This window comes from Tupaia chinensis, unplaced genomic scaffold (genome assembly GCF_000334495.1).
Source record: "Tupaia chinensis unplaced genomic scaffold, TupChi_1.0 Scaffold000330_1, whole genome shotgun sequence".
NCBI lineage: Eukaryota > Metazoa > Chordata > Mammalia > Scandentia > Tupaiidae > Tupaia > Tupaia belangeri.
The window spans coordinates 218,209-231,198 of NW_006159824.1; the positions used below are offsets into that span (position 1 = coordinate 218,209).

The 12,990-nt window shown below is 48.7% G+C and overlaps 2 protein-coding genes, 1 long non-coding RNA gene, 5 other non-coding genes and 1 pseudogene across 9 annotated transcripts in view; 2 read left to right on the plus strand and 7 right to left on the minus strand.

Annotated features, from left to right (window-relative positions):
* The window catches only part of BORCS6 (BLOC-1 related complex subunit 6), a 3,022-nt gene extending 1,673 nt beyond the window's left edge, over positions 1–1,349 (plus strand). Inside the window, exons 3-4 of the mRNA XM_006151890.2 lie at positions 2–95; positions 128–1,349. Of these exons, the coding sequence (XP_006151952.1) occupies positions 2–95; positions 128–633 (600 nt within the window). The 3' untranslated portion in view covers positions 634–1,349. The remainder of the gene's footprint in view (position 1; positions 96–127) is intronic.
* A 698-nt stretch (positions 1,350–2,047) lies between these two features.
* Positions 2,048–2,121, minus strand: TRNAI-AAU (transfer RNA isoleucine (anticodon AAU)). The gene has a single exon. It is a non-coding gene; the product is annotated as a tRNA-Ile (tRNA).
* Positions 2,122–2,254: 133 nt separating this feature from the next.
* Positions 2,255–12,524, minus strand: LOC106735214 (uncharacterized). The gene is made up of 4 exons (XR_001370606.2): positions 12,445–12,524; positions 8,879–9,038; positions 3,305–3,364; positions 2,255–2,946 (listed from the first exon to the last, which is right to left on the minus strand). It is a non-coding gene; the product is annotated as an uncharacterized LOC106735214 (long non-coding RNA).
* TRNAT-AGU (transfer RNA threonine (anticodon AGU)) lies at positions 2,546–2,619 on the minus strand. Its single transcript has one exon. It is a non-coding gene; the product is annotated as a tRNA-Thr (tRNA).
* TRNAS-GCU (transfer RNA serine (anticodon GCU)) lies at positions 2,866–2,947 on the minus strand. Its single transcript has one exon. It is a non-coding gene; the product is annotated as a tRNA-Ser (tRNA).
* TRNAW-CCA (transfer RNA tryptophan (anticodon CCA)) lies at positions 3,416–3,487 on the minus strand. Its single transcript has one exon. It is a non-coding gene; the product is annotated as a tRNA-Trp (tRNA).
* Positions 4,840–5,618, minus strand: LOC102490475 (RNA transcription, translation and transport factor protein pseudogene; annotated as a pseudogene).
* On the minus strand, positions 6,116–6,222 carry LOC114008391 (U6 spliceosomal RNA). The gene has a single exon (XR_003549939.1). It is a non-coding gene; the product is annotated as a U6 spliceosomal RNA (small nuclear RNA).
* Positions 12,175–12,990, plus strand: part of TMEM107 (transmembrane protein 107) — a 2,635-nt gene continuing 1,819 nt past the window's right edge. The window contains exon 1 of one of the 2 annotated variants that reach the window (XM_027773140.1): positions 12,175–12,822. In XM_027773140.1, the coding sequence (XP_027628941.1) occupies positions 12,307–12,822 (516 nt within the window). In that variant the 5' untranslated portion in view covers positions 12,175–12,306. The remainder of the gene's footprint in view (positions 12,823–12,990) is intronic. The other variant, XM_006151751.3, reaches the window with a different exon arrangement.

The following is a 12,990-nucleotide window of genomic DNA, read 5'->3' on the forward strand; positions in this document are numbered from 1 at the left end:
CCGCTCCTTCTCCAGCCGCCTTCAGGACAGCCGCAGCCTGGATGGGCTGAGCGGGGCGTGCGCCGGCGCTGGGTCTGCAGGAGGCGCAGAGTCAGGCACCGGCGGCGGGCGGACACGCGGCCGTCAGGCACCGGCGGCGGTCGCCGGGCCACCATCTCCAGCCCCCTGGAGCTTGAGGGCACAGTGAGCCGCCACGGCGACCTCACCCACTTTGTCGCCAACAACCTGCAGTTGAAGATCCGCCTGAGCGGCGTCCCTCCGCCCCCGTCCTCTGCCCCTGCGCGGCCCTGCCCAGTGCCCACACCCACTCCGGCCATCCCGCCCATCGACCCCGATGTTCTGCGGGATCTGGAGCGGCTGAGTCGGGAACTGGGAGGCCGAGTGGACCGTCTGCTTCGCGGGCTGGGTGGCGCGGTGCAGGAGCTGACAGCGCTGAGCGTGGGCTGCATCCAGACCTACCGCGACGCTGTGGACTCCTTAGGCGAAGCCGTGGACATGAGCATCAAGGGCATGTACACGCTGCTGGCGCGCTGCGAGGAGCTGGAGCGGGCTCTGCAGCCCGTGCAGGGGCTTGCGCGCCAAGTCCGGGACATCCGACGCACTCTGGAGGTGTTGGAGGCCCTGTGCAAGTGACCCGGAGGGAAAGGCCAGGGCTGGCTAGGCCAAGGCCCAGCAGGACCCAAAGGACTCTTCAAGGAGCCCTGGTGGGAACTGCACGCTGAAGGGAAGCCTATGTGTTGGAAGCTTTTCCAGATTTGTCTGGGAACATTGACCCACATTCACTGGGTTGGGTCTTTGGCAGGTTTATATGGGAAAGTTCAACAGCTTTCCTACTGGGAAGGGATGTGGCTCTGCTTCTATTCAGTTGGCCATCTGTAGCTACCCTGTTCTTCCTAACCTCCCTAGCTAGAGCACCATCCCTTGGAACCTAGTTCTCTGCTTGAAGGTGGGGACATGACTCCCATATGTGATCAGAAGGAAACAGAGGTGGCCACGCCCCTTGTGGCCATCCCGACTCTGATGGCCACATCTCAGGTCTCAGGGGCTATGGGAACTTAAGTGGTCCTTGGCCACACACCATGCAAGCAAGGATGCACATGCGCAGAGGGATAATCTCCTATTTGTGCCCTCTGGCCCCTACCATACCACTTCCCCAGCCGAAACTGGGTGGAGCTAAGAGGAATTCATTGCATGGTGGAGGGGATAAGGTGGGAGGTGTTTCACTGTTCTCAGGGTTCAGGTAGTATTGTTGCTGGTTTGAAGCCCACCTGTTGTGGAATGTTCTGATCAGTTTGGCTTTCTGAGTTTTTGTGGAATTAAAGTGCTGCTGCTGCTGCTGCTAAGGCTGAGGCTGTGTCTGTGTGGGATTTCAGGGATTGAGGAGCCAAAGGAATGGGCATTTGGGCGTCTCATTCATAGAGCTCCATTGGGGCCGGTGCTGGGAGTTGGGTGGGTGTTCCAGGATGGCTGGGGAAGGATAGGATCCTGCTCTTAGGCAGTGGATCTGAGTGGAAAATGAGAGACACAAATAATCACACACAGAGATCTAGAGATCGGGCCCAGGGAGCCTGGAAAAGCAGAAACACAAGGAAGTGATTTAAAAGATGAAAGGAAGGTTGGCTTCTCAGGTCCTGACGGACAGACAGGGGCTGGATGGATCGGACACCTTGATTCTGGAGGAAGACTAGGAACGTGTCAGCTCCATCCCTGACCATTTCCCACATGCCATTGATAAGTGCCACATGTAATGGTTTGAGACACTCTTGTTCCAAACTGCGATGGCCCCCAGTTCAAATAGTAAATTAAGAAGCCACGTACTCCAGTTCAAATAGTAAATTTAGAAGCCATCTACTAAGGTCATGAGATTTAAGAAGAGACTACAGGACAGATCCAGTTTCTTTTAGTCCCTTGCCTCTAGGAACTCACACTTTGGACGGTGGTAAGTTTGTGTTTGTGCCATGAAACGTTGATGGCGGAAATGTGACTTTCCTTCCTTTTTCCAGTTGGTCTTTAATGAAATTAAAATCTTTTAAAAAGGGTCAACAAGTGGCCCGTACGGGGATCGAACCCGCGACCTTGGCGTTATTAGCACCACGCTCTAACCAACTGAGCTAACCGGCCACGCTGCTTCTAGGGTTCACTGGAAAGTCATGTAAAGTTATATTACCACTCAAGTCTCTCCCAGAAATTTTTGGGTGTAGAATTGCTTCAAATAAAACTGTAAGTAAAATAATAAATATAAGTAAAACATTGACACGCTTAGCACTTACACAAGTTAACAGCCAAGCCACAATAATACTAATAAGCAGATGATAAATCGCAGGAATCTGGTCGAGATACAAATACCGTGCACACGAGGAACAGGATGTACGGAAAATGACAATCACCGTCAATTTCGTGCCCGACCAGAAAGTCAAAACACCAGACCAGGTACACGGTTGATTCCCGAGAGAGGATAGATGGATACGTGGGAAACTACAAGGACGTCACGAGGCGATTCAATCCTCACAGGATCTCTTGCCTGCAAAAGCATACAAACTTCGGGAGGCACCGCTGGGATTCGAACCCAGGATCTCCTGTTTACTAGACAGGCGCTTTAACCAACTAAGCCACGGCGCCCACACGAAGGCACCTTCTGTCGTGTTTCCTTGGTCAGGTTGGCTCCCCGGCAGGTGGGTGAATATTTGAGAGCCCTCTATAACACTCGACCTTATTGGAAAAATATAGTCGAGAGATGAAAGGCATACTCCAGTAAAGAGAGTACAGTGATGACAGTGAAACAGCAATCTGGTACATACAAAGCTGCAAGAAAAATCCTTAGATGGGGAATTACAAAACGAAGAACTTGCCACAGCAATCTCAAACCGACGAGGATGGGATTCGAACCCACGCGTGCAGAGCACAATGGATTAGCAGTCCATCGCCTTAACCACTCGGCCACCTCGTCTACGGGAAAAAAAATGGTGTTAGGTTCTCCTCTCTGGGGCTTCATCTCTTTCCTGACTGGCCTGCCTCTATGGAGAACTGAGTTCATTCTGTGCAAGTCGGCCGGCAACGGGAAGAACATTCGACTCGCATGGCGGAAACTGGGCGACATTCTCGCCTGCGCGTGCCCTCGTCTCGACTCTCCGTAGTCTCGACTCTCCGTAGTCTGTCTGGCCCGAGGCAGCTTAGCTGAGCCTGTCCTCGGGAGCCCCGCTATCCGCCCACGATTACAATAGTTAGATCCGCCGCAAAAATTCCACGCGACATCGTTGGACTACCACGACCGGAAGCCGCGAGATTTCGTGCCAGAAACGCTCACCTTTTGGGCCCTAAGAAATACTTCTGTTTCTTCGATCTGAGTGCTGGGGCTTGACCAGACCTGAAAGTAAAAGACAATAAATAAAAGTCACTGGACTTGTACAAAAGAAACTGACCCCGACGTGATTTGAACACGCAACCTTCTGATCTGGAGTCAGACGCGCTACCGTTGCGCCACGAGGTCGGCCGGCCATTTGCCTGGACAGGTCTCCTCATGACCACTATGCGGTCAGGCGGCAGGAGACCTGGAGATCAAGATGGCGGGAACCGAGGTCCTTCTTGCCTTCCAAAAACCCCCGGAATGAGGTCTGCACTCCCTCACCAGTCCGGTGGGGCCAATCCAGCCAGCTGCACTCGCAGGTCAGAGGCTTAGAGACTCCGAGCTCAGCGCATTCACCAAACCCGCTCCCGCCCCCCTCCATCCCCCACCCCCCTCCAGCGTCCTGCAGACAACCGACCGAGTGTAGGGCCCTAATGCGGTCACCAGGGGGACCCAGAGCTCATGGCCCAGCGGGGACCTGTGGAGAAATGAGTGGAAGGTGGGATACCAGACAGAAAGTGATAAGAGTGTTAGAGTTGTGACCCGGCCTGGGGCACCTGAAAGGCTGAAATTAGCTTCTCCAGAGGAGCGGTTTCTCTTTGGCTGCATTTTATAAGTCGTCTGCGGAACCTTCAAAAGAAACACGCACAACCCTCAGGTCCGGAGATTCTGATTTAAGACTTTCAAGGGAAAGCCTTGGCATCGGTATTTAAAACTTTGGGGAAGAGAATGGGTTTTTAAATTTTTGAAGGATAGCTTACATTCAAGAAAACGCATAGATCTTAAGTATATATTTTGGTAAGTTTCAATAATTGCATACACTCTTGCAACTCACAACTCTTGGAAGATACAGAACATTTTCTCTGTTCCAGAAAGTTCTCCGTGTTCATTTTCAATGGATCCCCGCCCATCCCTTCCAGAAGCAACCACTGGTCTGATTTTTGTCACTATAAACATCAGTATATTTTAAAGCTCCCCAGAGGAAACAGAACTGGGAATTTCTAAAGAGCGATACGGGAGTTGGAAGAGACCCGATTTGTTTCTAGAAGTATGAGAAGCATTCAACAGGTCCAGACAGCAAAGAAGTCATGCTGTTATACTCCATTCCTTTGAAGATTTATGTATATTCTGCACAGGGCCTTTCTGGAACACTATCAGGGATCACAGAGATGTCAAATGCCCCAAACAATTCTCAGCTACATTTCAGAGTTTTCTCCGTGTTCAACTTGACGCCCTCTGCTGGCCCTCCTGTACTGCCCCCTCCCCCAGTCTCTTTTTCTTTTTTTAAATTTAATTTTATTTATTATCATAATCTTTTTATATTACATTGAATTGCATATATCTTTTTTTTCCCACTTTCCCAAACTTTATTAAAGAAAAAGAAATGGTGGTAGATCTCTGAACATAGTCGATTTAGGGGGATTTCTCCCTCAAAAATATGACATTTGATTTCCACACACATGCTGGAAGCTGACATGGTTCCAAACTGTCCTAAGTAGATAAGAAGCCGATTTCCCAGTATTCATCTGCCGACTTTCCCCAGTCTGTGGTCTGTCTTTGGATCAGCAATAATTGCCTGAACAGCTACTATGGCTTCATTAATTTTTGTCTGTAGCTCTCTCAGCTCTTCTATGTGCAATAATCGCAGAATCTGAGCAGCTTCATTAAGAACTGCATCTCCTGTATCAAAACCAAGAATGTTTGTCTAAAACAACAGGCAAGCCCTCTTTTGTTTGATTTGCTTTAGCAACTGCATCCTGTGTCAGGCGTTCCTGAATCAAAATTCGAATTGCTTTAAACATTACCAGGTAATCATCATGATGCTGAATCTGAAGAAGGTTAGCCAAAGCCATTACACCAGCCTTGAAGTCAGGATTATTCACATCCAAATTGATCAATGGCTCAGCATTTTTAGTGGCATTGTCAGAATTTTTTGCATTATCAGGTACTGGGTCCTCGTACTTTTCAGCATTATCTCCATATTCAAGTCTAACAGCTAAACCGAGAAGCCAGTCAATCGCTTCTTGTCCATCCTGAAACTTGAAAGGACAGTTAACATCTTTGAGATACTTTTCAAAAAACTTGGGCCAGTCACTGCTGTGGATGTTTCTTAAATACCCCCTGTCTTCAATCTTGTAGTGTCTGATTTTCTGGTCGTCAAGCCAAACAATAAAGTTTCTAAATTCTGTTTCATCTTTGCAGTTGAAGTCGTTAGGGTTGTGGTAGTCGAGCGCCGTAAGCTTGCGTCCTTGCATCGGAACATGGTCCCCGCTTCTCGCTCAAGTCCCCCGGGTTTCCGCCGGGAGAGGAGAAGCGAGGTGGCGCGGGCCAAATCACATATATCTTCATAGTGCATTACGTTTAAAAAAATTTTTCCCAGAAGAATACCATGCATATCAGTCAAGACAAAGACATTACTATCCACATCACCATCAAATCACTTTTTTTTTTTTGAGAGTTTTTTTTTTTGCTATAGGGCGCGTTCGCTTGCCAGACAGACAGAGAGAGACAGAGAGACAGAAAGCAGGAAATCACCCCCCAGAGGGGATGGCCACGCCACAATCCCTTCTCCTCCACTCTCCTCTCAGAATCTTGGGCACGCACGCACACGGGCCCAGCGTGAGTTTAAGCCACCGGGTCCGGGACTCGAACACGCGGTTGACTATGTGGGAGTCCAGCGACATAGCCATTATGCTAACTGCTGGACCCCAGATCACTTTTCATCATGTTTTTGTATTATAGTTTTTTTTTTTTAAAACAATTCAATCACTAAAAAATATGGAACGCTTCACAAATTTGAGTGCCATCCTTGCACAGGGGCCATGCTAATTTTCTCCATATCATTCCAATTTTAGTATATGTGCTGCCAAAGTGATCACCTTCAATCTCTTCTTCTGTCCTCACCTTAAATCTTTGTTTTCCTTAGGGATCAGCCTTCTCTCCTCAGGCTACACATGCTCCCTGGTTTCAGTTATCACCTGTGTGCTGAGGAGTCCTGAATCCCACTACCTTCTCTGAACATTTCCATTGGACCTTTTCAACTCCCCTTCCCATCTTCTGCACTCCTAAGAATTGGCCAAGGCAGGCCAGGAAGGGAAGTTGGGTCAGTGGATATGGTCACTAGGGAACATGACTCTATGCTCAGAGGTCCTGCAGCAAATTTTGATGCGGGAATGCTGCGGTAATCAGAGCCAACACATGTGCTGGTTTTTGTCTGACACTCAAGAAGAATTAGAGACTTGGATACAGAGAGGAGAGTAAAGTGGAGTTTAAGAGAGGGTAGGAAGAACAGAGCTCTCAAGCAAGGAGAGGTCCTGAATGGGTTGCCGAAGAGAAGTTGGAGGCAAGGGGAGCAATGGGCTACCTCTCTGAGAATGAAGTAGGAATAATAGGCTGGCTCTCTGACAAGGAAGAAAATAGAAAATAGTTACATAGTAGTCTGAGTGATTTATTACTCTATTCTTCCTGGGGTCAGCAGATCATAGCATTCTGGGGACCACCAGTTGGCATAATGGCTGTGTCGCTGGACTCCCACGTAGTTGACTGTGGTTCGAGTCCCAGACCTAGTGGCTTCAACTCACACCGGATGTGTGTGCGTGTATGCCCAAGATCCCAAGAGGAGAATGGAGGAGAAGAGATTGAGGTGTGACTATCACACCCCACAACCTCCTACCACCGCTTTCTGTCTCTCTTTGTCTTTCTGGTGATTGCACATGAGCACACTATAGCAAAAACCTCTACAAAAAAAAAAAGAGAGGTCATAGTGTTCTGTACTTCTTGTTAGAATATAGTTACTTTTTGAGACCAGCAGATGATGTAATTAATGGTTATATTGCTGGACTCCCAGCTAGTCAACAGCAATTGCAGTTCCAAACCCAAAACTCATGCCAGATGTGTGCATGCATGCCCAAGATCCTGAGAGGAGAATGAAAGAGAAGGGATTGGGGTGTGGCCATACCCCTAGGGGGTGATTTCTTGCTTTCTATCTCTCTGTCTCTCTCTGGTGAGCATGCACACCCTATAACTCTCTTTAAAAAAAGGAATATAGTTACTTATTATTATTCAATAATAAATTATTATTATTTAATTTGCTATAGGGGACATGTGCTCACCATAGAGACACACAGAGAGAGAGAGAAAGCAAGCTGCCAAAGCTGGAACTTGAGCTATGGTTAGTCATATGGGAGTCCAGTACCACCGTGACACCTACTGGCCCCAAGGGACCTGTTATCCCCTTTTTCCTTCCAATTTCTCACTTTTGGAATGGAAATGTTTATCTTATGCCTATCCCACCATTGTATTTGAGAAGCATGTAATTTATTCAATTCAAGCCACTCGGTGGCTTGCTTTCTCGCCTTCTCTCTCTCTCTCTCTGGTCAAACTAAAAACAAATAAATGGATAAATAAAGTTCAATAATTCTAAAAAAAAAAAAAAAAGGGCAGCACATGGATTTTAGGGGTTAGGGTGGAATGTTATAGGCTGAATATGTCCCCCTAAAATTCACATATTGAAACCCTAATTCACAGAGTGATGGTATTTGGAGGTGAGGCCTTTGGAAGATGATTAATTTTGTTGAATCATCAGAAAAGTCATGACACGATTTTTTTTTTTTGAGAGGTTTTTGCTATAGGGCACATGCGCTCACCAGAGAGACAGAGACAGAGAGACAGAAAGCAAGAAATCACCCCCTGGGGGGATGGCCACACCACAATCCCTTTTCCTCTGTTCTCCTCTTGGGATCTTAGGCATGCACGCACATGCGCCCAGCATGAGTTTAAGCCCCTGGGTCCGGGACTCGAACCACTGTCAACTACATGGGAGTCCAGCAACATAGCCATTACACCAACTTCTGGTCCCACTCATGGCACATTTTTTGCATAGAAAAATATGTCATGACTTTTTCAACAGCCCAATAGATTCAGTGATGATGGGGAACTTCCAGTGGGATTAGTAGCTGTATAAAAAGAGGTACACAGAGACATCTGTCTCCGTGCACAGGAACAGAGGAAACACCCTGGGAGAACATACCAAGAAGGCAACTGTCCACAGTCAGAAGAGAGCCTGCACCAGAAACAAATCTTCCTGCAGCTTGACTTGCAAAGTTCTGGCCTCCAGAATTATAAGAAATAATGTCTGGGGACCAGCAGTTGGTGTAATGGCTATGTCGCTGGACTCCAGTGTAGTCGACCACAGCTCAAGTCCCAGACCTGGTTTAACTCATGCCGGGCACATGTGCATGTGTGCCCAAGATTCTGAGAGGAGAATGGAGGAGAAGGGTTGGTGTGGGCATCCGGGGGATGATTTCTCGCTTTCTGTCTCTCTGTCTCTGTCTCTCTGGTGAGCGCATGTGCCCTATAGCAAAAACCTCTTCCAAAAAAAAAAAAAAAGAATGTCTGCTCTTTAAGTCCCCCAGTCTATGGTATTTTGTTATAGCAGCCAGGGTTATGACATTCTAGCAGGAGGATGGTTTCCCACTTGTCTTGATCTGGGATGCTTTCAGTGCTGCTTCCTCTGAAAGGAACATCTATCCTTACCTTTCCTCCTGTAGGCTGGCAGAGAACAGTAGAGCAGACAACAGACAAAACAACTGTGCATGGCTAAAGATTTTATAGCATCCTGGGCAATTCATATCCATGAAGCAGAAACTGGGGCTCTGCACCAGGCCTTTCTTCTTGTGCTTCCTCTTTGCCCCTCCTGAAGAAAGACGATGGTGATCCTTTGTGAGAGACATGTTCTCCTGGGGAAGTCCTCACTGCCAGAAAGGCTATTTAGTTTTGTTTTATAATTATGTTATACATTTACATGGTTCCAAAGTTGAAATCTATAAAATAAAGTACAGAGAACCAGACCTCCATTTCCATCCTTCCATCTTTCACTCTACATACACACACACACACACACACACACACACGCACACACACACACATGCACACATCGTATTTGTTAATAATCTAAAATGTGTTATAGTTAAACTGGTTAAGAATAACTTATATGTTACTTAATTTTAAAAAAGGGGCTCAGGAACCAGCAGATGGCATAATGGTTACATTGCTGGACTCCCATGTGGTTGACCATGGTTCGAATCCCGGGCCCGGTGGCTTAGAACTCAGGCTAGGCATGTGTGCATGTGTGCCCAAGATCCTGAGAAGAGAATGAAGGAGAAGAGATTGCGGCATGGCCATCCTCCTTGGGGAATGATTTCTCACTTTCTGTCTCTCTGTCTCTCCAGCCCATGTGTGTATTCTCTGTCTCTCCAGCATGTGTGCACACCCTATAGCAAAAATCTCTCTCTCAAAAAAAAGGAAAAAAAAAAGATTCTTATTTTCCCCAGTGGTGGAATCTAGAGTCCACACAGAAATGGAACCTTGTGGGTCCAACAGGTGGCATGGTAGTTGAGACACTAGACTCCCATATGGCCAACCATGGTTCAAGTCCTGGACCTGACAGCTTTCTTTCTCACTTTACTTCCCTCTTTCTCTGGCTCTGCCTCTCTCTGGTCAAATTAATAATAATAATAACAATAATAATAAGCTAAAATAAAATAATTCTTAAAAAAAGAAATGGCACCTCACACAGGGAAGAAAAACAGATCATTAGTCTTAGAACTAACTCAAGGGGCCAAAGGAGAAAATGTAGTTGGTGCCTCCCATACCTTTGCCTCCTTTAATGATACCTTTGTCCATGTCACTGATCTTTCTGACAAGGAAACTATTTGCTGTGTGACTGGTGGGATGAAAGTGAAGGCTGACCAAGATGAATCCTTGCCCTACGCAGCCATGTTGGGGGGTCAGGATGTGGCCCAGAGCGTAAGGAGCTGGCCATCACTGCCCTACACATCAGACTTCAGGCCACAGGAGGAAATAGGACCAAGATCCTTGGCCAGTATAAGCAATATACTTGGGCCCGCAGAAGCCAAGGTATGTCAGATCCTACTAGCTCCATGGATCAGGAGCCAGGGACCTGGGAGAAGTCAACAAGCAGATAGGGACCAGATGACAACATCAAAAAGAATAATTGCAATGTCAAATTTGTCACCTCTACAGCTTCCCCCAGTTTGGAAAAACCCTGTCTTTGTCTTTTATGATCTCGATCAAGACTTTTTTAAAGAGATGTTTTGCTGTAGGGCAAGTGTGCTTGCTGGAGAGACAGAGAGCAAGAAATCAACCCCCCACCCAGGGGGGATGGTCAGCTGCAATCCCTTCTTCTCCATTTTCCTCTCAGGATTTTGGGCACACATGAACAGGCACCCAGCGTGTTTCAAAAGTCTTGGGGTTGGGAACCAGCAGTTAGTGTAATGGCTATGTCGCTGGACTCCCACGTAGTCGACCGCGGTTCGTGTCCTGGACCCGGTGGCTTAAAACTCACGCCGGGCGCGTGTGCGTGCATGCCCAAGATCCCGAGAGGAGAATGGAGGAGAAGGGATTGTGGCGTGACCATCCCTCCTGGGGGGTGATTTCTCGCTTTCTGTCTCTATGTCTCTCTCTGTCTGTCTGGCGAGCGCACGCACCCTACAGTGAAAATCTCTCCAAAAAAAAAAAAAAAAGTCTTGGGGTTGGTACTCAAACCACAGTTGGTCATGTGAGAATCCAGCAACATAACCATTACATCATCTAGCCCCTTGACCAAAACCTTTGAGTTGTGATATTTTTCTGTTTGCTTTTCTCTTTTCTGTTTTGTTTTTTTTTTAAGAGAGATTTTTGCTATAGGGCTTGTGCACTCGCCCGCAGAGACAGAGACAGAAAGCAAGAACTCACCCCTCAGGGGAGATGGGCACTCAGCAATCCCCTCTCCTCCATTTTCCTCTTGGAAGATTTTGGGCACACACTGGTATGTGAGTTTTAAGCTGCTGGGTCAAGACTTGAACTACAGTCGATTACGTGGGAGTCCAGTGACATAACCATTACACCATCTGCTGGTTCTGAGTTCTAAATTTTTTCACCCGGTGGTTTAAATTTTTTCCCCCAGTGGTTTAGAAAAAGAAAATCCATTTACTACATTGGAGATCAGGAAGAGAGAAATATATTTCCTCCATTTTTTGCCAAATTTCCTAAAAAGTTTAAGAACAAATAGCCCATTTTCTTCCCTCCCCCCCCCTTATCACTGAAGAAAAAACACAACAGCAAGTTCCGTGTTGGCTTCAGTAAGGCCAAATAGTTCATCTGCAACACAGCCACTGCACAAGCTGCCCGTTTTCAGAGAGCTTTCCTCGATCCTGCTATTCTAGTGTTTCCCCTTTTTAAATTTATGCACAGCATCTATTACCTTGCAGATTTGTTGCTACCTTCCTGACCTGAATACAAACTCCATGAAGTAGATTTTGCCTAGCAGATGAGGAGTGCGAAGGAAGATTGTTCTGAGAAAGGGAGGTCCCCTGAGGTTAGGACTTAACTGAGAGCTTTCCCGATCCACAGATATCCCCACCGAGGTCGCTCATAGTGAGCTTCTTAGACTTAGCTGGGCAATAATGGAGCTGGCACCCACCACAAAGGGACAATGAAATCAGCTGGGTCTGCGTTCCTGCCAGTTCTAAGCTTTCCAGGGACGCAGCGACCGCTCCATTCCCTTCTTCCACTCTCCCCTTTCGGCCCCTCTGAGCTCCAACCAGCTCCGAAATAGGCCTCTCGTTCGCACCCTCGTGCAAGAGAGCTGGTCCTTTTCTGCACCCTGCAAATCTCTCACCAAACTGTGCAAAGTTGTTTGGGATAAATCAGGATCTTCCTCAAGGAAGATTCACGTCTGAGATCCCGGGTCAACTAAGAGCTCCGTGGCAATACGTGACCGTCGGATAATCCAGGGACACCCGCCTCTCCCTGTCCCCTCCGGTCTAGGCCAGTGGAAAGCTAACGTGATACGGAGGAGAAGGGCAGAGTGTCCTTGCCTCGGGCATGGCGGTGACCTAAGCCCGGTGGGCCGTGGCATTGGTCTTGGCTGAGCAACTCTTCCACCGATTCACTCCAGAAAGATGGAGCGAGGGCTGAGGGCCGTGCCGCTCCCAGCCTGGGCTTCCGGGGAGGCAAGGGGGGTCCCCGGACTAGGGCAGAGAGGGTCTGTGTTGGCTGGCCCCGGAGGGCAGAGCCGGCGGTGCGGAGTCTCGCCACACCTGCGCTCTGGGGTGCAGAGGGCTCCGCTGCTGGCAGTGGGGTCAGCTCCGATGGGCACCACCGTCGCCCCGCTCGCCCGCAGGTCCATTGAGCTCGCGAGTTTACTGCTGTCGCGAGATTTTCAGAGAACGTGGAGCCTCTCACGAATTACCAAGGCAACTGGGCGGCGCCTGAGCAGGCGGGAAGGAGGCGTTTGCAGAGATTTTGCACGCTTGCCCTGGAGTCTCCAAGCTTCCAGCCTCAGAGACCACGGCCTCCGCTCTGGGCAGTGTCCCTGTCCCCCCAGGGCTATGGGCCGGGTCTCAGGGCTCGTGCCCTCTCGCTTCCTGACGCTCCTGGCGCATTTGGTGGTCGTCATCACCTTATTCTGGTCGCGGGTAAGACCCTCGGCGGCACCCCGGTCTCCGAATGGGCCTGGCCCAATCCCGCCCCTTCCTCACTTGGCGCCCGCATTCCCCGCCGCCCCCACGCCTGCCCATGTCCCGGCTGCCCTTTCACTTCCCTTTCCCTCTGCCCGGCTCACAAGGACCGCCACGACAAGGCCT